This window comes from Hyperoodon ampullatus (genome assembly GCF_949752795.1).
Source record: "Hyperoodon ampullatus genome assembly, chromosome: 19".
NCBI classification, from domain to species: Eukaryota; Metazoa; Chordata; class Mammalia; order Artiodactyla; family Ziphiidae; genus Hyperoodon; species Hyperoodon ampullatus.
In genome coordinates, this window is record NC_136932.1 from 29,313,442 (window position 1) to 29,332,055 (window position 18,614).

The 18,614-nt window shown below is 53.9% G+C and overlaps 2 protein-coding genes and 2 pseudogenes across 4 annotated transcripts in view; all 4 read left to right on the top strand.

Annotated features, from left to right (window-relative positions):
- Positions 1 to 18,614, top strand: part of LOC307067914 (RAD52 motif-containing protein 1-like) — a gene marked incomplete at both ends in the record, with an annotated part of 285,114 nt that overhangs the window by 59,710 nt on the left and 206,790 nt on the right. The window lies entirely within an intron of this gene.
- Positions 1,164 to 2,976, top strand: LOC307068474 (acetylcholine receptor subunit beta-like; the record flags this gene model as incomplete). The annotated part of the gene is made up of 4 exons (XM_079726349.1): positions 1,164 to 1,379; positions 1,874 to 2,055; positions 2,395 to 2,557; positions 2,863 to 2,976. 4 exons carry the CDS (start codon positions 1,164 to 1,166, stop codon positions 2,974 to 2,976), a joined length of 675 nt encoding a protein of 224 aa, XP_079582475.1.
- Positions 4,291 to 7,264, top strand: LOC307067437 (uncharacterized protein SPEM2-like; annotated as a pseudogene). Its single transcript has 4 exons — positions 4,291 to 4,534; positions 4,781 to 6,049; positions 6,835 to 6,919; positions 7,244 to 7,264. The product of its transcript is annotated as an uncharacterized protein SPEM2-like (transcript).
- LOC307067438 (uncharacterized protein SPEM2-like) lies at positions 15,634 to 18,607 on the top strand (annotated as a pseudogene). The gene is made up of 4 exons: positions 15,634 to 15,877; positions 16,124 to 17,392; positions 18,178 to 18,262; positions 18,587 to 18,607. The product of its transcript is annotated as an uncharacterized protein SPEM2-like (transcript).

Sequence of the window (18,614 nt, forward strand, 5' to 3'; positions counted from 1 at the left end):
GTTAAAACTTCTCTTCCTCAGGGAACAGAATTTCCCTGACATCCAATTCTGTTCCCTGGCAGTCCAGTTGTTGGGACGTGGCGCTTTCACTGATGTGGCGGTGGTTCAATCCCTGGTCAGGGAATTCAGACCCCGCAAGCTTCATGGCTTGGCCAGAAAAAAAAAAAGAAATTCTCTTCCTCAGTGCCATGATCTTCTAAGTGCTCAGTAGCCACATGGAGCTAGTGGCTACCGCATTGGACGGCACAGATTTAGAACATTTCCATCATCATGAAAAATGCTATTGGAAAGCAGTGCTTTAGAGCTTAGAGCAATTTTCCTTTCCCTGTCACCCACCCCCAGCATCTTAAAGCTCCCCCAGAGCGCAGAGAACTTAGTTCTTTTTAGGGTGGCTCAGAAGCCACCCTCTGGGGAGGAGGTAAGATGTAGGGATGGGCACCCAATGCCTGATTTCCCCAGCCTGTGAGAAAGAGCCCAGGCTTCAGTTTTCCTCATCTGGTCTCTTGGGTCACGACCAGATGTATGCAAACTTGCCTCCCCCATTCTGGGCTGTGTTTGGGGCTCTTGATCTGATTTACATTTTAATGGGATCAATGTGGCTGCTCTGTTGAGAACAGTCAGCAGGGGGGGCAAAGGATGAAGCAAAGAGGAGGCCTTTGTAATAACTCAGATCTGAGGTAATGGTGGCTTGTACCAGGATGGTAGTGGTAGATGGGATAGGTCATCAGTTTCAGGATATATGTTGAAGGTAGAGCCAATAGGGTTTGGTATGGATTGGATATGGGATGAGAGAGAGGAGAGCTGAGAATGACTCCAAGGGATTTGGCCTGAGCCACAGGAAAGATCGAGTTGTCATTTATGACCTGAGGAAGACTGTGTGGGGAGTCGGTGGTGAGGGAATTAAGTTTTGGACATGTTAAGTTCGAGATGTCTATTGGACACCCAAATGGAGAGGTTAAGTAGGCAGGTGGATACAAGTGTGGAATTTAGGGGAATCAGTCCAGGTTGGAGGTATAAATGTAGGAGTTATTTGCATGCAGTTGGCCCTTCCAAAAGCCTGTCCTTGAGTGGGCTGGAAACACGGTCACTGATTATGCCAGGGAGATTGCTTTCTGGCAAAGCCTAATCCTTCCGCCTTCCCCTCTGTCCCCCAAGTAGAGCAGATGGGGCTCTCGATCTTTGCCCTGCTGACCCTTACTGTGTTCCTGCTGCTGCTGGCAGACAAAGTGCCTGAGACCTCCCTGTCTGTCCCCGTCATCATCAAATACCTCATGTTTACCATGGTCCTCGTCACCTTCTCAGTCATCCTTAACATCGTAGTCCTCAACCTGCACCATCGCTCACCCCACACCCACCAAATGCCCCTTTGGGTCCGTCAGGTAAGAAGATCTCCTCTCCAACCTGTGTTAACTCTCAATCCCAGTATTTGGCTTTTTGTCCAGGTATCGCTCCTCACTCCCACCAACTTTCAACCTTCCCTTTCACAGACCTGAGGGAGAACTACAACTCCTGGTAGAGTGTCAAAGTGCCAAGGTCTTTGGGTGTTGAAATGTTGCCCAATTAATTTTATCTTCCCATCATTAACATTGCGTAGATCCCAGACTCTCTTCATCAATACTGCCCATCGTGGGTCCCAAGGAAGCATTCTCAGGGTTAGGTACTATCAGGGTGGAAGCCCTCAGAACTTTTCTTTCCAGTCAGGATGCCTCCTAACCCCCTTAAGGACTCTTGGGCTGTGTAGTTGCATTTCATCTGTGGGATGCATACACGCATGCGCAGGAATGGGCACGTGCCGTGGGGGTGGTTGGCGGCTTCCCTTCTGGTCTGAAAGCATAAGAGCCCCCTCCAACACGCCTCTTCTTCTACTCTGCAGATCTTTATCCACAAACTCCCTCCGTATCTGGGTCTGAAGAGACCCAAACCTGAGAGAGACCAGATACCGGAGCCACCTCCTATACCTCTCAGGGATTCTCCAGGAAGTGGCTGGGGTCGGGGAACAGATGAATATTTCATCCGCAAGCCACCACATGATTTTCTCTTCCCCAAACCCAACAGGTAGTATCTACTCCCCATGGCCCACGTAGAAGGGAGAGGGCGAACTACAGTTCCCAGAAGACTGTGCGGAGGCAGGCGTCCTAAGCTCTCAGAGGATGTCGTGGTTGAGCATCATGGGAGTTGTAGTACCCCTTCTGTTGCCCACTGTGCGGGGAGGTGGAAACTAAAGCGTAAGGGAATAGGAGGAATTGCGGAAGGCTAGAGAGGTCGCCGCTGTTGAAGAGAACCTGAAGGGCTCTCTCACGTTTGGAAACCTGGATGGGCGTTGGAGGAGGGAGTTGGGGCGGGGCCTAGAGCACCCACGCAGGCCGTCTTTGTGCCCCGGTCGTGGCCAAACAGACTCGCCTCTTCCACGTTCCAGCCTGAACTGTCTGCCCCGGACCTGCGGCCATTTATCGATGGTCCAAGCCGGGCTGTGTGCCTGCCTCCCGACCTACGGGAGGTCGTTTCTTCAATCAGCTACACCGCTCAACAGCTGCGGGAACAGGAGGACCACGAAGCTGTGACTCCAAAGAGGGTGGGCTAAGGCAAGGCCTGGGTGGCCTTGGCTCCACCGGCAAACTTAGGCTCCGCCCCCAGAACTCGATTTTTTTTTCTGATTGGAAGTTTGCCTCACTTGGTCCCGCCCCCTGGCTTCCCACTTGTTCTTTACTCACATCCGTCGCCCGCAGTTTCGCTCTCTGCTATTCTGCGGGCCCGCCCTTGTCTCAAAGCTGTGGTATTAGGACCTGGGTGTGGTACAGGGCCTTGAGGCCGCCTTCCCTGGTTGTCTGGAGCCCAGGAACAGTTTAATCTTCCTACCCCCAGTTGAAGGAGGACTGGCAGTTTGTGGCCATGGTGGTGGACCGCCTCTTCCTGTGGACCCTCGTCATCTTTCTGGACGCCACGTACCACTTGCCCCCTCCCGACCCCTTTCCTTGAGGACGAGAGGGCCGAGACCGAGGTCCTCGGCCACTTGAATTGAGAGTTTGATAGTACTCTCAAGTCCTATCCCTTTCTGCATCTTAACTCCTTCACTAGGAGTCCAATCCTCTCCTCGTTTCGTTTCTAGGGAGGAAGCCCAAGTGGGACTGGGCAGCAGGGGGCCTTGGGCCCACCTGACATGCACTATCCGCTTATTTACTCTTTGGCTTCTTGAAGAAGCCCCGTTGGATATTCACATCTAGGTTGGCAATGAATGGAACAAAGAACAAGAACTAGATTGTAAGCCTTCTGAGGGCAGGAACTATGGCTGTTCACTGTAATATCCCCAGCACCTAGCACAGATCCTAACCTATACAGCCGGTACCTCTGATTGAATGAATAGGGAAATTATTTTTTCTGTAAAGAAATACACTAAGTAATAGTGCTTATGTTGGCATGTTGGGACTAGTGGTCGTTTTTTCTTTGTTTTGACCTTTCTGTACTTTATTGTATTTTGTAATATGTATTATCTTTAGGATAAGAAAAGTTTCTTTCTAAAAGGATGCATTTGTAATGAGGATAAAAAAGCACACTGTAAAAACCTCAAGTTCCAGCTGTGATGCTCAAACTTTGGACAAGCTACTAAACTGCTCTGTGCCTCAGTTTCTCCATCTGTAAAATGAAGCGAATAATAGTATCTGCTGCCTAGTCTGAGGATCATATGAGAAGATGAGAACAAAAGCATTATACAGTATACATCAGAGGTTACAAACTGGTGTGTTTTGTGTGGCCCATGTTGTTGGCCAGCAGAGTTTAAAAGTTGAATTGGTTTGCTACTTTTAAAATGTGGCTATTTCACAGAGCAATTTGGATTTCTGGCTTCTCTTGAAACTTTTAAAGAACTGCAGGCTAGTTCTAAGAAGCCCAACAGGCTACGTAAGCGGTCCTAATGTCTTGAACAATGAAATGGAGGAAATCCTATATGCATGATCCAGTCACTATGAAGACTGTCTCTCATCTGTAGCAACCCTGCTTGCAAATCAAGTTAAGCAAGGCCCCATGGAGACAGAAGGACAGACTGAACTCTGGGGACTAGGCTCCATGTAGTGGGAGCCGAGGGCAGAGACGGCCACCTAAAGGACCAGCTGAGTGGATGAAAGATTGGACAACTCCGCATTGTGACTCCCTGCAATGGGCCTCATTATGACCATGCTCCCTCACCTGTTGGTGGGTGTCCCCAGGTCCTGGCATGAGCGCAGTGTGGGTCAGGGCCGGTGGGGTTGAGGGGGGTGGGGCGTCCCACGGCTCAGGCGGCCCTAGGAACCGCCCACCATGGAACACCAGCTCTGGTATGACAACCTGGGGTGCTGCCATCAATACCAAGAAAGTACCCAGAATGCGGAGGACGTCCTACTCCTGTTGCTGGGCCTTGTCATTCTTGTCAGCATTGGGATCAGCATGGCAACTATGGTCAGCGATGGTTGGGGATCACCAGTAGGGGTGAAGATGGCTGAGGGTGGGAACCAGCTGCAGCCTGCACCTCCGTCTGCAGGAACGGTCTTGGCTGGGAGTGGTGGTGAGGGTAGAGAGCCTGGCCTTCATTTTCACCCACCCCACCCCACCCCACACCAGATATGGCATGGGCTCCAGAATGCCTTAGACAAGACCATGTATTGTATTATTCAGAAAAGTAACTATAGAAGACAGCTAGGGGGCACCCCGCCTCGCCAGTCCCAGGGCCCTAGAAACCCAGGCTCCCAGGTTCCCAACCCTGAAATCTTCTGACAGTTGCCCTGCCCTCACGGACTCTCGCCTCCCACAGATGAAATCTCACAGGCTTGTGAAAGTTCCTCCAAACATCCTCCAGCCAAGGCCCAAGACATCCACATCCACTGCACCCTGGACCCTGTGGAAGTGAGAATGGCCCGGCCCACTTGCTACTCCTCGTCCTCCTACCACCATCTCCGCAACCGTAGCCGCAGCTGCAGCCGCCACCCCTGAAGCCACCAGGGGAGGCCCAAGAATTTAGAAAATTCCCCTCCAGCTGCTCAGGCTTCCGTAGGCCGCATCGCCTCCACGGGATGTCACAGCTGCCTCCGATGCCCCCCTTTAACTGGGAGGACCCGGACTCCTACCTGGAGGAGGAGGACCAACTTTCCTTCCCACAACCCAAGTACCCGTGGGGGTGCTGGGGAGGGCTCTACCGGCAGATGGGTCTGCCCTCCAACGTGGGCCTCTGGGGTCGACAGGGTGGGATCCTGGCCATCCAGCCACCAGCCTGTCTCTACCTGTCGCCCGAGCTGCACCGCATGTCCAAGCGTGTGGAGGCCAAGTCTGAGCTAGGGCTGCAGTCCTTCGGGGCCCCTTGCTCGCCATCCCGCATCTGGGGCAATGTGGATGCTGACCAGTGGACCTCGTCTCCATCACTTACCCGACGGCTGCCCCCTAAGAGCTCGTGGGTCCCTGGGGTCACAGAACTTACCCCTCAGGGGGCCATCTCCCGTATGACTCCTGGGATCAGCGGCGGCGTGGTCTGGAGGGTTCTGAGCCTCCATCAGCTCTGGTGCCTCAGAGCTACAGGCCCGAAGCATGGCAGCGCAACTCCCCACCGGCCCACGGACGGAGCCTCCACAGCTGTGCTCACAGCCAGCCCAACCACAGCCCGCACCACTCCACGGGACACTTGAACTACTCCCGGGATCCCCACGAGGTGCGGCGCTGGGCGGCCGAATGGGCAGAGATGCTGCCTGTGCGGCACCCTCTGGCCGCCTCCGCCTCCCTCACGGTGCTGGCCGAGGCCTCTACCAGTGGGCCTCGGATCCCAGCTCAGCGCTGCTCCTCCACCCCTCCCAGACTCTGCCCGACGTCCAGGCTACCGAACGCCCTCCACCCACGCCCACCTTCATGCCACTCAGCCGGAACCCAGGGGGAAATGCCAACTACCAGGTGTATGACAGCCTGGAGTTGAAGCGGCAAGTGCAGGAAGCCAAGCGCGGGCCAACTCGCTGCTACCTTCCACCTCGGCCTCGAGGCCCTCTCTGCATGGAAGCCAGACTGGGAAAATGAACTGGCCAGCAGCTAATGGGGGCGGGTGGGGAGCGGCAGGGCATGGAGAGAGGAATAAAGAGCGCCATGGTCCAGAAAACATTGGCGGTCTGTGGCTTGGAAGCGCCACTCCTTCTGCCAGCTTGGGTCCCTGCCTTTGGCTTCCTGCAATAAGAAGCCAGTGTCCCCTTCTGGGCCTGAGGGTCCCGTTGGTTTAGTGGCCACAGTCCTGCCAGCAGGCCCCTCCTGGTCTGATACCATGCACTAAGTAGATCTGCAGCTGCAGTCTCCAAACCACTGGTCTCTTGGCACCTCCTCTGTGTCTCAGCTGTCCCTGTCCCCAAAGAGCCTCATACAAGAAGCTGCTTCCAAACTGGGAGGTTCCACATCTGGGCAGGTCCAGCTCCACAGCCAGTGAAGGGCATGAAGAAGGCTGAGGCTCTGGACTCCAGCCAGGCCTTCCGCAGGGCTCTGAGGCCAAGGTCTTTCTAGTCTCAGGAGGGGCCAAGAGATGGAACGTGACATTTGAACAAGTGAGTCAGTGGGCGGTGAGCGAATGTTTGACAGCTCGAGGGGAGGTGTGCCGGCCTCCGGGCCCTGTTTGGCTGTCCAGGCTCAGCTTACCTCACCCGGGGAACCATGGAATGCCACGCCTGGCCCTCCTTTTCATCCCCCTCCCTCACTGTGACGCCACCACCTGCCCCATTATGACCCAGTCTGTCTCCCAGTCTATATATATGGAGGCCAGCGGACTCAGGCAGTCCTGGGACCCCCGGCCATGGCTGAGCAAACCCATTACCTAGCCGAGGCGTGCTCTGGCACCACACCCAGGAAATGCCAAGACCTAGGAGACTCAATTCTTCTGATCCTGGTCAGCATCATCTTGCTCAATGTGTGGATGAACGTGGTGAATCTGGTGAGGGCAGGATCTGGGCAGTGTGGTTGGGGGAGTCCTGGGGTCTAGAAGGGGCTGAGATGGGATGGCTGCTGTAGTGTGGCCGAACAAGGGTTGGATTTCAGGGCTCACCCTGATCCCAAACTCCACGCTCCCTTGCTTCCCTCAGCTCTGGATGCATCTGAAGAGATTCTTGCGGGCAGGTTTCAACCATATTTTCCCCAAAGGTAAGTGGGCGCCAGTGTGGGCTCAGGGGATGTGGGCCTGTCCCCTTTCTTCTATCCCTGCCTTGATTCTCAGCCCCTCAAGAACCCAGGCCCTGTCCCATCTCGCCTTTCCCTGCAGACAAGCAAGCCAGCTGTGTAGGCAGTCATCGCATGCGCTGCTCCGTGGATCCCAAGAAGCTGCGTTCAAGAGTTTCTCCCCGCTTCCGCCATCGCCCGAGCTTCCTGCACAGGCACCCAAACCACCTTGAATCCCGGATACCAGAAACAGATGATGAGACGGCTTCTAAGTGCTGCTGGACGCCGCCTCAGTGTGGACGGGCTCGGGCTTCCACGGAGGCTCCACGGGGACTGTGGAAGGAGGGGGTAGTGGGAGCTGGTGAGGCCCCTCCGTTCACAGCCTTAAAGTCCCAAGCCACCTTTAACTCCAGGTGAGAGACATCTTCCAAGCTCCGCAGGAGAAGCAAGGTGGACGTGGTTCCACTCTGCCTGCCCCAAGAGAGCAAGACTAAGACCCCAGACTATGACTCAGCCCAGGCCCCAGCCCGGGCCCAGACCTTCCCCCCAGTTCAGCTCCCTGCACATTCTCCTGCCAAGGCCCAGACCTTCTCCTACAAGCACCCCTCTGTGCACGCCCCACCTCAGGCCCAGACTTGCTCCACATTCCACCTCCCTGAGCACACTACCCCCCAGGCCCAGACCCCCTCACCAGCCCTCAACCCTGAGCACAGCCCTGCCCAGGTCCATGGCCCGGAGCATACCTCAGCCCATACCCCAGCCCAGGCCCAAGCCCAGGCCCCCTCACATGCCTCAGCCCAATTCCTGGGCCACACTTCTCTCTGCACCCTGACCCATGCTCATCTGACCTATACCCATGCCAACACTCTGGTCCCTCCCCCAACTTCTGCCCCTGCTACTACTCCTGCCCTAGCCCCTACACCAGCCCCTGTCCCGATCTCTGCCACAACCTCTGTCCCAGCACTGGTCATGGCCCTGACGACCACTCCAGTCCCTTCCACCACCCGTACCCCCATCCTAGATTCTATTCTCTCTACCTTGTCTACCTTCGACCAAGGCCTCTCCTCTGGCCATGTGGTCTACTATGCCCGCAGCATGAAGCAGAACTTATTCCATGTGTGTCCCCCTCAGAACTCTGGGTACTCCAGAAATGACTTGGGTACCCTCTCCAGGCCCCAAGAGGGGCATGGTCTGGTGAGCTCTGGTACAGCTGAGCAAACACTGAAGCAATGTAGTGGGGACAGTGCCAAGCCCTCCACAGGGTCCATACTGGGTTACGTGGAGTTGGGGAATATGGAATGGAAGATCCCAAATGATGCCAAAGACAAATTTGTACAGTCCAAGACCTTCGCTCACCGTAGCTCCCATCCTTGCCAGTCTGAGAAGAGAAACACGGATCCCCAGACTCCAGTCTACCCCAAATTCCAGGTGTACTCCAAGGATGCTGCACCTTCTCAACCTTGCTTCCATTCTCCGACCAGTGCCCAGAGCTCACCATGCACCATGCCTCCACCATGCACTCTTTCTCTGCCTCTTGTTTTCCCAGATCCTTTGTCCTTCATCAACACAGCAACCACCAGAAGCCCTCCACCTTAATACAAACCCCCACCTTTCCCCCAACCTCCAAGTCTCCTCAGTCTGTCCTCTCTCCCCAGGGCCCCATCCCTCCCCAGTTATCCACCACTTCCCAAACCCCAAGCCAGCCCCAACCCCCAGAACTTCATGAGAGTCTAGGTCTCAACCAATGCTCTGTCCTCCAAAGGACCCCAGGCCTTACCGGAGACACAGGCCTCCCCAAGAACCCAGGCCTTGCTCAAGATCCAGGCCTCCACGAACTTCGAGGCCTTACCGCAGACCCTTACCTCTGCAAGAATCCAAGCCTTTCCCAAGACTCTGACCTTCAGAAGAATCCAGTCATTACCCAAGATTCTTGGCCACAGAAGAGTCCATGCCATGCCCAAGACTCTGCAGTCAACAAGAGCTCAGTCCTTTGCCAGGAGTCTGATCTCCATAAGAGCCCAGGTCTTGTGCAAACCGCTCGCCTCCATAAGGGCTCAAGCCTTACCCGAGACTCCGGAGACTACAAGAATCCAGGCCTGACCCAAGATTCTGGAGTCTGCAGGAGCCAAGGCCTTACTCAAGATTCTGACCTCCATACGAATCCTGGCCTTACCCAAGATGCTGGAATTTACAGGAGCTCAGAACATACCCATGACCCTAACTTCCACAAAGACTCAGGAATTAATCGAGATCCTGGCCCCCATAAGAGTCCAGCCCTTACTCAAGACTCTGGCTTATCCAAGGGACGAGGCCTCCATAACAACTCAGGCCTCCACAAGAACCCTCTAGGAACTGACTCTGTCCAAGTTTGGGGCCCACGTGAGACCCAAAAGTCATTTATATCTGAGACAGTTCCTCGAAAGGAGGATGCAGGGCAGCACATACCATGGACTTCTGTCCCAGCCAGTCACAACTCCTGCTCTGCCAAGGCTCAGGGGCCCTACAATGACCTGCTAACCTCCTCGCAGCGAACAGGCAGCCAAGCCTGGGTGTACCACCCGATACCGTTCCCCCAGCCTGCCAGAACTATGGCCAGATGTCTACACCTCCCAAAACCAGCAGGCACCTGGCTAGGGCGTGTGGTCTTTGACGCCCGCCAGAGACAGCAGACAGGGACAAGTGCGAAGCTCTCTCTAGGGCGTGTGGTCTTTGATGCCCGCCAGAGACAGCAGACAGGGACAAGTGCGAAGCTCTCTCTAGGGCGTGTGGTCTTTGACGCCCGCCAGAGACAGCAGACAGGGACAAGTGCGAAGCTCTCTCTAGGGCATGTGGTCTTTGACGCCCGCCAGAGACAGCAGACAGGGACAAGTGTGAAGCTCTCTCTAGGGCGTTTGGTCTTTGACGCCCGCCAGAGACAGCAGACAGGGACAAGTGCGAAGCTCTGTCTCCCAGGCGCCTTCATAGGGCGACATCCAACTGCCGGAGTCCAGCTCCAGCGAGTCAAGGGATACCCGAGGGATAGATAGCGTCGGCGAAGGAAATAAATCTATTACACTTCTTAAAGTATCAGCATTGCATGTTTCTCTCTCTTCTTTATTGTTTACAATCACAGGTTTATATATTGTAGTTGATTACATTACCAGGTATGTGACCAAACAATCTTAGCACAATCAAACCTCAAAATGTTCTCTAAAGATTTTTTTTTAAAATATGCCCTAGTTTCTAGATGTCCTATTAAAATATTTCCCAAGTTCCCATTAATCACAGGTTATTTCTTAGTAACCAAGCCAAGCAGTTATATGATTATTTTAATTGTAAAAGTTGAAGCTACTTGTTCCTATTTCTCTTCTTGCATGGGCAACCTTTTACAATGGTTCCACGAAAATATTTACAATGTACCCTGCATGCCCTTTCTCGTTGTTTCCTTCAACTGAGACAGTGCTTTCTCCCTATCCTAGCAACTAATTCTGCTCTAGGCATTTGCTTTTCTATAATTAATCTTCCTTTATAATAGAACCATAAATTTCCTATGTCATCAGGAACTCCAGCCCATGGCCATAACTCCATACTAGAGGGTGTTTTTCATAAAAATATCCCTTTAGTTCCAGGCTCTTAATTCTTTACCCATTTCCCCGGGTCTTTAGTGGGTACTTCCCATTCTGTGGTAGTTTCAGGAGGGGGAGTCCTAGAGGAATTTTTCTTTCACGTGGAGCAACATCCCCCCAAAATTGCCCCTATATTTAAATTTATTATCATAAAACATAACAACAGAGCTGTAGTCCACCTTCCTGGCACGGCGCTGCCTTGCAGTTTCGCCTTCCGTTGCTTCATGACTTTGTCATGGTGCAATGGCTCCAGGATGGCTTCCAACATCCAACAACTCACCGGAGACCATCAAGGAGTGGGGATATCAGTGTGTGGTGAGAAACATAGAAAAAGAGGGGACAGGTAAGCATGAGGAATAAAGAGACAAGAGAAGTGTTCTGTGGACTTTGGAGGACATCCAACCCAGCCCCATCCCACAGGGCCTGATGAGGACCGAAACTATCCCTGCTTTCCCTCCATCGCTCTCTAGCTAAATCCGTTATCCCCAAGGCCCTAGAGCTGCACTGTCAATTACAGTAGCCACTAGCCAAAGGCCTATTAGAATGTAAATTACTTAAAATTAAGGAAAATTAATTCTATTAAAAATTAAGTTAAAAAGTTAAAACTTCTCTTCCTCAGGGAACAGAATTTCCCTGACATCCAATTCTGTTCCCTGGCAGTCCAGTTGTTGGGACGTGGCGCTTTCACTGATGTGGCGGTGGTTCAATCCCTGGTCAGGGAATTCAGACCCCGCAAGCTTCATGGCTTGGCCAGAAAAAAAAAAAGAAATTCTCTTCCTCAGTGCCATGATCTTCTAAGTGCTCAGTAGCCACATGGAGCTAGTGGCTACCGCATTGGACGGCACAGATTTAGAACATTTCCATCATCATGAAAAATGCTATTGGAAAGCAGTGCTTTAGAGCTTAGAGCAATTTTCCTTTCCCTGTCACCCACCCCCAGCATCTTAAAGCTCCCCCAGAGCGCAGAGAACTTAGTTCTTTTTAGGGTGGCTCAGAAGCCACCCTCTGGGGAGGAGGTAAGATGTAGGGATGGGCACCCAATGCCTGATTTCCCCAGCCTGTGAGAAAGAGCCCAGGCTTCAGTTTTCCTCATCTGGTCTCTTGGGTCACGACCAGATGTATGCAAACTTGCCTCCCCCATTCTGGGCTGTGTTTGGGGCTCTTGATCTGATTTACATTTTAATGGGATCAATGTGGCTGCTCTGTTGAGAACAGTCAGCAGGGGGGGCAAAGGATGAAGCAAAGAGGAGGCCTTTGTAATAACTCAGATCTGAGGTAATGGTGGCTTGTACCAGGATGGTAGTGGTAGATGGGATAGGTCATCAGTTTCAGGATATATGTTGAAGGTAGAGCCAATAGGGTTTGGTATGGATTGGATATGGGATGAGAGAGAGGAGAGCTGAGAATGACTCCAAGGGATTTGGCCTGAGCCACAGGAAAGATCGAGTTGTCATTTATGACCTGAGGAAGACTGTGTGGGGAGTCGGTGGTGAGGGAATTAAGTTTTGGACATGTTAAGTTCGAGATGTCTATTGGACACCCAAATGGAGAGGTTAAGTAGGCAGGTGGATACAAGTGTGGAATTTAGGGGAATCAGTCCAGGTTGGAGGTATAAATGTAGGAGTTATTTGCATGCAGTTGGCCCTTCCAAAAGCCTGTCCTTGAGTGGGCTGGAAACACGGTCACTGATTATGCCAGGGAGATTGCTTTCTGGCAAAGCCTAATCCTTCCGCCTTCCCCTCTGTCCCCCAAGTAGAGCAGATGGGGCTCTCGATCTTTGCCCTGCTGACCCTTACTGTGTTCCTGCTGCTGCTGGCAGACAAAGTGCCTGAGACCTCCCTGTCTGTCCCCGTCATCATCAAATACCTCATGTTTACCATGGTCCTCGTCACCTTCTCAGTCATCCTTAACATCGTAGTCCTCAACCTGCACCATCGCTCACCCCACACCCACCAAATGCCCCTTTGGGTCCGTCAGGTAAGAAGATCTCCTCTCCAACCTGTGTTAACTCTCAATCCCAGTATTTGGCTTTTTGTCCAGGTATCGCTCCTCACTCCCACCAACTTTCAACCTTCCCTTTCACAGACCTGAGGGAGAACTACAACTCCTGGTAGAGTGTCAAAGTGCCAAGGTCTTTGGGTGTTGAAATGTTGCCCAATTAATTTTATCTTCCCATCATTAACATTGCGTAGATCCCAGACTCTCTTCATCAATACTGCCCATCGTGGGTCCCAAGGAAGCATTCTCAGGGTTAGGTACTATCAGGGTGGAAGCCCTCAGAACTTTTCTTTCCAGTCAGGATGCCTCCTAACCCCCTTAAGGACTCTTGGGCTGTGTAGTTGCATTTCATCTGTGGGATGCATACACGCATGCGCAGGAATGGGCACGTGCCGTGGGGGTGGTTGGCGGCTTCCCTTCTGGTCTGAAAGCATAAGAGCCCCCTCCAACACGCCTCTTCTTCTACTCTGCAGATCTTTATCCACAAACTCCCTCCGTATCTGGGTCTGAAGAGACCCAAACCTGAGAGAGACCAGATACCGGAGCCACCTCCTATACCTCTCAGGGATTCTCCAGGAAGTGGCTGGGGTCGGGGAACAGATGAATATTTCATCCGCAAGCCACCACATGATTTTCTCTTCCCCAAACCCAACAGGTAGTATCTACTCCCCATGGCCCACGTAGAAGGGAGAGGGCGAACTACAGTTCCCAGAAGACTGTGCGGAGGCAGGCGTCCTAAGCTCTCAGAGGATGTCGTGGTTGAGCATCATGGGAGTTGTAGTACCCCTTCTGTTGCCCACTGTGCGGGGAGGTGGAAACTAAAGCGTAAGGGAATAGGAGGAATTGCGGAAGGCTAGAGAGGTCGCCGCTGTTGAAGAGAACCTGAAGGGCTCTCTCACGTTTGGAAACCTGGATGGGCGTTGGAGGAGGGAGTTGGGGCGGGGCCTAGAGCACCCACGCAGGCCGTCTTTGTGCCCCGGTCGTGGCCAAACAGACTCGCCTCTTCCACGTTCCAGCCTGAACTGTCTGCCCCGGACCTGCGGCCATTTATCGATGGTCCAAGCCGGGCTGTGTGCCTGCCTCCCGACCTACGGGAGGTCGTTTCTTCAATCAGCTACACCGCTCAACAGCTGCGGGAACAGGAGGACCACGAAGCTGTGACTCCAAAGAGGGTGGGCTAAGGCAAGGCCTGGGTGGCCTTGGCTCCACCGGCAAACTTAGGCTCCGCCCCCAGAACTCGATTTTTTTTTCTGATTGGAAGTTTGCCTCACTTGGTCCCGCCCCCTGGCTTCCCACTTGTTCTTTACTCACATCCGTCGCCCGCAGTTTCGCTCTCTGCTATTCTGCGGGCCCGCCCTTGTCTCAAAGCTGTGGTATTAGGACCTGGGTGTGGTACAGGGCCTTGAGGCCGCCTTCCCTGGTTGTCTGGAGCCCAGGAACAGTTTAATCTTCCTACCCCCAGTTGAAGGAGGACTGGCAGTTTGTGGCCATGGTGGTGGACCGCCTCTTCCTGTGGACCCTCGTCATCTTTCTGGACGCCACGTACCACTTGCCCCCTCCCGACCCCTTTCCTTGAGGACGAGAGGGCCGAGACCGAGGTCCTCGGCCACTTGAATTGAGAGTTTGATAGTACTCTCAAGTCCTATCCCTTTCTGCATCTTAACTCCTTCACTAGGAGTCCAATCCTCTCCTCGTTTCGTTTCTAGGGAGGAAGCCCAAGTGGGACTGGGCAGCAGGGGGCCTTGGGCCCACCTGACATGCACTATCCGCTTATTTACTCTTTGGCTTCTTGAAGAAGCCCCGTTGGATATTCACATCTAGGTTGGCAATGAATGGAACAAAGAACAAGAACTAGATTGTAAGCCTTCTGAGGGCAGGAACTATGGCTGTTCACTGTAATATCCCCAGCACCTAGCACAGATCCTAACCTATACAGCCGGTACCTCTGATTGAATGAATAGGGAAATTATTTTTTCTGTAAAGAAATACACTAAGTAATAGTGCTTATGTTGGCATGTTGGGACTAGTGGTCGTTTTTTCTTTGTTTTGACCTTTCTGTACTTTATTGTATTTTGTAATATGTATTATCTTTAGGATAAGAAAAGTTTCTTTCTAAAAGGATGCATTTGTAATGAGGATAAAAAAGCACACTGTAAAAACCTCAAGTTCCAGCTGTGATGCTCAAACTTTGGACAAGCTACTAAACTGCTCTGTGCCTCAGTTTCTCCATCTGTAAAATGAAGCGAATAATAGTATCTGCTGCCTAGTCTGAGGATCATATGAGAAGATGAGAACAAAAGCATTATACAGTATACATCAGAGGTTACAAACTGGTGTGTTTTGTGTGGCCCATGTTGTTGGCCAGCAGAGTTTAAAAGTTGAATTGGTTTGCTACTTTTAAAATGTGGCTATTTCACAGAGCAATTTGGATTTCTGGCTTCTCTTGAAACTTTTAAAGAACTGCAGGCTAGTTCTAAGAAGCCCAACAGGCTACGTAAGCGGTCCTAATGTCTTGAACAATGAAATGGAGGAAATCCTATATGCATGATCCAGTCACTATGAAGACTGTCTCTCATCTGTAGCAACCCTGCTTGCAAATCAAGTTAAGCAAGGCCCCATGGAGACAGAAGGACAGACTGAACTCTGGGGACTAGGCTCCATGTAGTGGGAGCCGAGGGCAGAGACGGCCACCTAAAGGACCAGCTGAGTGGATGAAAGATTGGACAACTCCGCATTGTGACTCCCTGCAATGGGCCTCATTATGACCATGCTCCCTCACCTGTTGGTGGGTGTCCCCAGGTCCTGGCATGAGTGCAGTGTGGGTCAGGGCCGGTGGGGTTGAGGGGGGTGGGGCGTCCCACGGCTCAGGCGGCCCTAGGAACCGCCCACCATGGAACACCAGCTCTGGTATGACAACCTGGGGTGCTCCCATCAATACCAAGAAAGTACCCAGAATGCGGAGGACGTCCTACTCCTGTTGCTGGGCCTTGTCATTCTTGTCAGCATTGGGATCAGCATGGCAACTATGGTCAGCGATGGTTGGGGATCACCAGTAGGGGTGAAGATGGCTGAGGGTGGGAACCAGCTGCAGCCTGCACCTCCGTCTGCAGGAACGGTCTTGGCTGGGAGTGGTGGTGAGGGTAGAGAGCCTGGCCTTCATTTTCACCCACCCCACCCCACCCCACACCAGATATGGCATGGGCTCCAGAATGCCTTAGACAAGACCATGTATTGTATTATTCAGAAAAGTAACTATAGAAGACAGCTAGGGGGCACCCCGCCTCGCCATTCCCAGGGCCCTAGAAACCCAGGCTCCCAGGTTCCCAACCCTGAAATCTTCTGACAGTTGCCCTGCCCTCACGGACTCTCGCCTCCCACAGATGAAATCTCACAGGCTTGTGAAAGTTCCTCCAAACATCCTCCAGCCAAGGCCCAAGACATCCACATCCACTGCACCCTGGACCCTGTGGAAGTGAGAATGGCCCGGCCCACTTGCTACTCCTCGTCCTCCTACCACCATCTCCGCAACCGTAGCCGCAGCTGCAGCCGCCACCCCTGAAGCCACCAGGGGAGGCCCAAGAATTTAGAAAATTCCCCTCCAGCTGCTCAGGCTTCCGTAGGCCGCATCGCCTCCACGGGATGTCACAGCTGCCTCCGATGCCCCCCTTTAACTGGGAGGACCCGGACTCCTACCTGGAGGAGGAGGACCAACTTTCCTTCCCACAACCCAAGTACCCGTGGGGGTGCTGGGGAGGGCTCTACCGGCAGATGGGTCTGCCCTCCAACGTGGGCCTCTGGGGTCGACAGGGTGGGATCCTGGCCATCCAGCCACCAGCCTGTCTCTACCTGTCGCCCGAGCTGCACCGCATGTCCAAGCGTGTGGAGGCCAAGTCTGAGCTAGGGCTGCAGTCCTTCGGGGCCCCTTGCTCGCCATCCCGCATCTGGGGCAATGTGGATGCTGACCAGTGGACCTCGTCTCCATCACTTACCCGACGGCTGCCCCCTAAGAGCTCGTGGGTCCCTGGGGTCACAGAACTTACCCCTCAGGGGGCCATCTCCCGTATGACTCCTGGGATCAGCGGCGGCGTGGTCTGGAGGGTTCTGAGCCTCCATCAGCTCTGGTGCCTCAGAGCTACAGGCCCGAAGCATGGCAGCGCAACTCCCCACCGGCCCACGGACGGAGCCTCCACAGCTGTGCTCACAGCCAGCCCAACCACAGCCCGCACCACTCCACGGGACACTTGAACTACTCCCGGGATCCCCACGAGGTGCGGCGCTGGGCGGCCGAATGGGCAGAGATGCTGCCTGTGCGGCACCCTCTGGCCGCCTCCGCCTCCCTCACGGTGCTGGCCGAGGCCTCTACCAGTGGGCCTCGGATCCCAGCTCAGCGCTGCTCCTCCACCCCTCCCAGACTCTGCCCGACGTCCAGGCTACCGAACGCCCTCCACCCACGCCCACCTTCATGCCACTCAGCCGGAACCCAGGGGGAAATGCCAACTACCAGGTGTATGACAGCCTGGAGTTGAAGCGGCAAGTGCAGGAAGCCAAGCGCGGGCCAACTCGCTGCTACCTTCCACCTCGGCCTCGAGGCCCTCTTTGCACGGAAGCCAGACTGGGAAAATGAACTGGCCAGCAGCTAATGGGGGCGGGTGGGGAGCGGCAGGGCATGGAGAGAGGAATAAAGAGCGCCATGGTCCAGAAAACATTGGCGGTCTGTGGCTTGGAAGCGCCACTCCTTCTGCCAGCTTGGGTCCCTGCCTTTGGCTTCCTGCAATAAGAAGCCAGTGTCCCCTTCTGGGCCTGAGGGTCCCGTTGGTTTAGTGGCCACAGTCCTGCCAGCAGGCCCCTCCTGGTCTGATACCATGCACTAAGTAGATCTGCAGCTGCAGTCTCCAAACCACTGGTCTCTTGGCACCTCCTCTGTGTCTCAGCTGTCCCTGTCCCCAAAGAGCCTCATACAAGAAGCTGCTTCCAAACTGGGAGGTTCCACATCTGGGCAGGTCCAGCTCCACAGCCAGTGAAGGGCATGAAGAAGGCTGAGGCTCTGGACTCCAGCCAGGCCTTCCGCAGGGCTCTGAGGCCAAGGTCTTTCTAGTCTCAGGAGGGGCCAAGAGATGGAACGTGACATTTGAACAAGTGAGTCAGTGGGCGGTGAGCGAATGTTTGACAGCTCGAGGGGAGGTGTGCCGGCCTCCGGGCCCTGTTTGGCTGTCCAGGCTCAGCTTACCTCACCCGGGGAACCATGGAATGCCACGCCTGGCCCTCCTTTTCATCCCCCTCCCTCACTGTGACGCCACCACCTGCCCCATTATGACCCAGTCTGTCTCCCAGTCTATATATATGGAGGCCAGCGGACTCAGGCAGTCCTGGGACCCCCGGCCATGGCTGAGCAAACCCATTACCTAGCCGAGGCGTGCTCTGGCACCACACCCAGGAAATGCCAAGACCTAGGAGACTCAATTCTTCTGATCCTGGTCAGCATCATCTTGCTCAATGTGTGGATGAACGTGGTGAATCTGGTGAGGGCAGGATCTGGGCAGTGTGGTTGGGGGAGTCCTGGGGTCTAGAAGGGGCTGAGATGGGATGGCTGCTGTAGTGTGGCCGAACAAGGGTTGGATTTCAGGGCTCACCCTGATCCCAAACTCCACGCTCCCTTGCTTCCCTCAGCTCTGGATGCATCTGAAGAGATTCTTGCGGGCAGGTTTCAACCATATTTTCCCCAAAGGTAAGTGGGCGCCAGTGTGGGCTCAGGGGATGTGGGCCTGTCCCCTTTCTTCTATCCCTGCCTTGATTCTCAGCCCCTCAAGAACCCAGGCCCTGTCCCATCTCGCCTTTCCCTGCAGACAAGCAAGCCAGCTGTGTAGGCAGTCA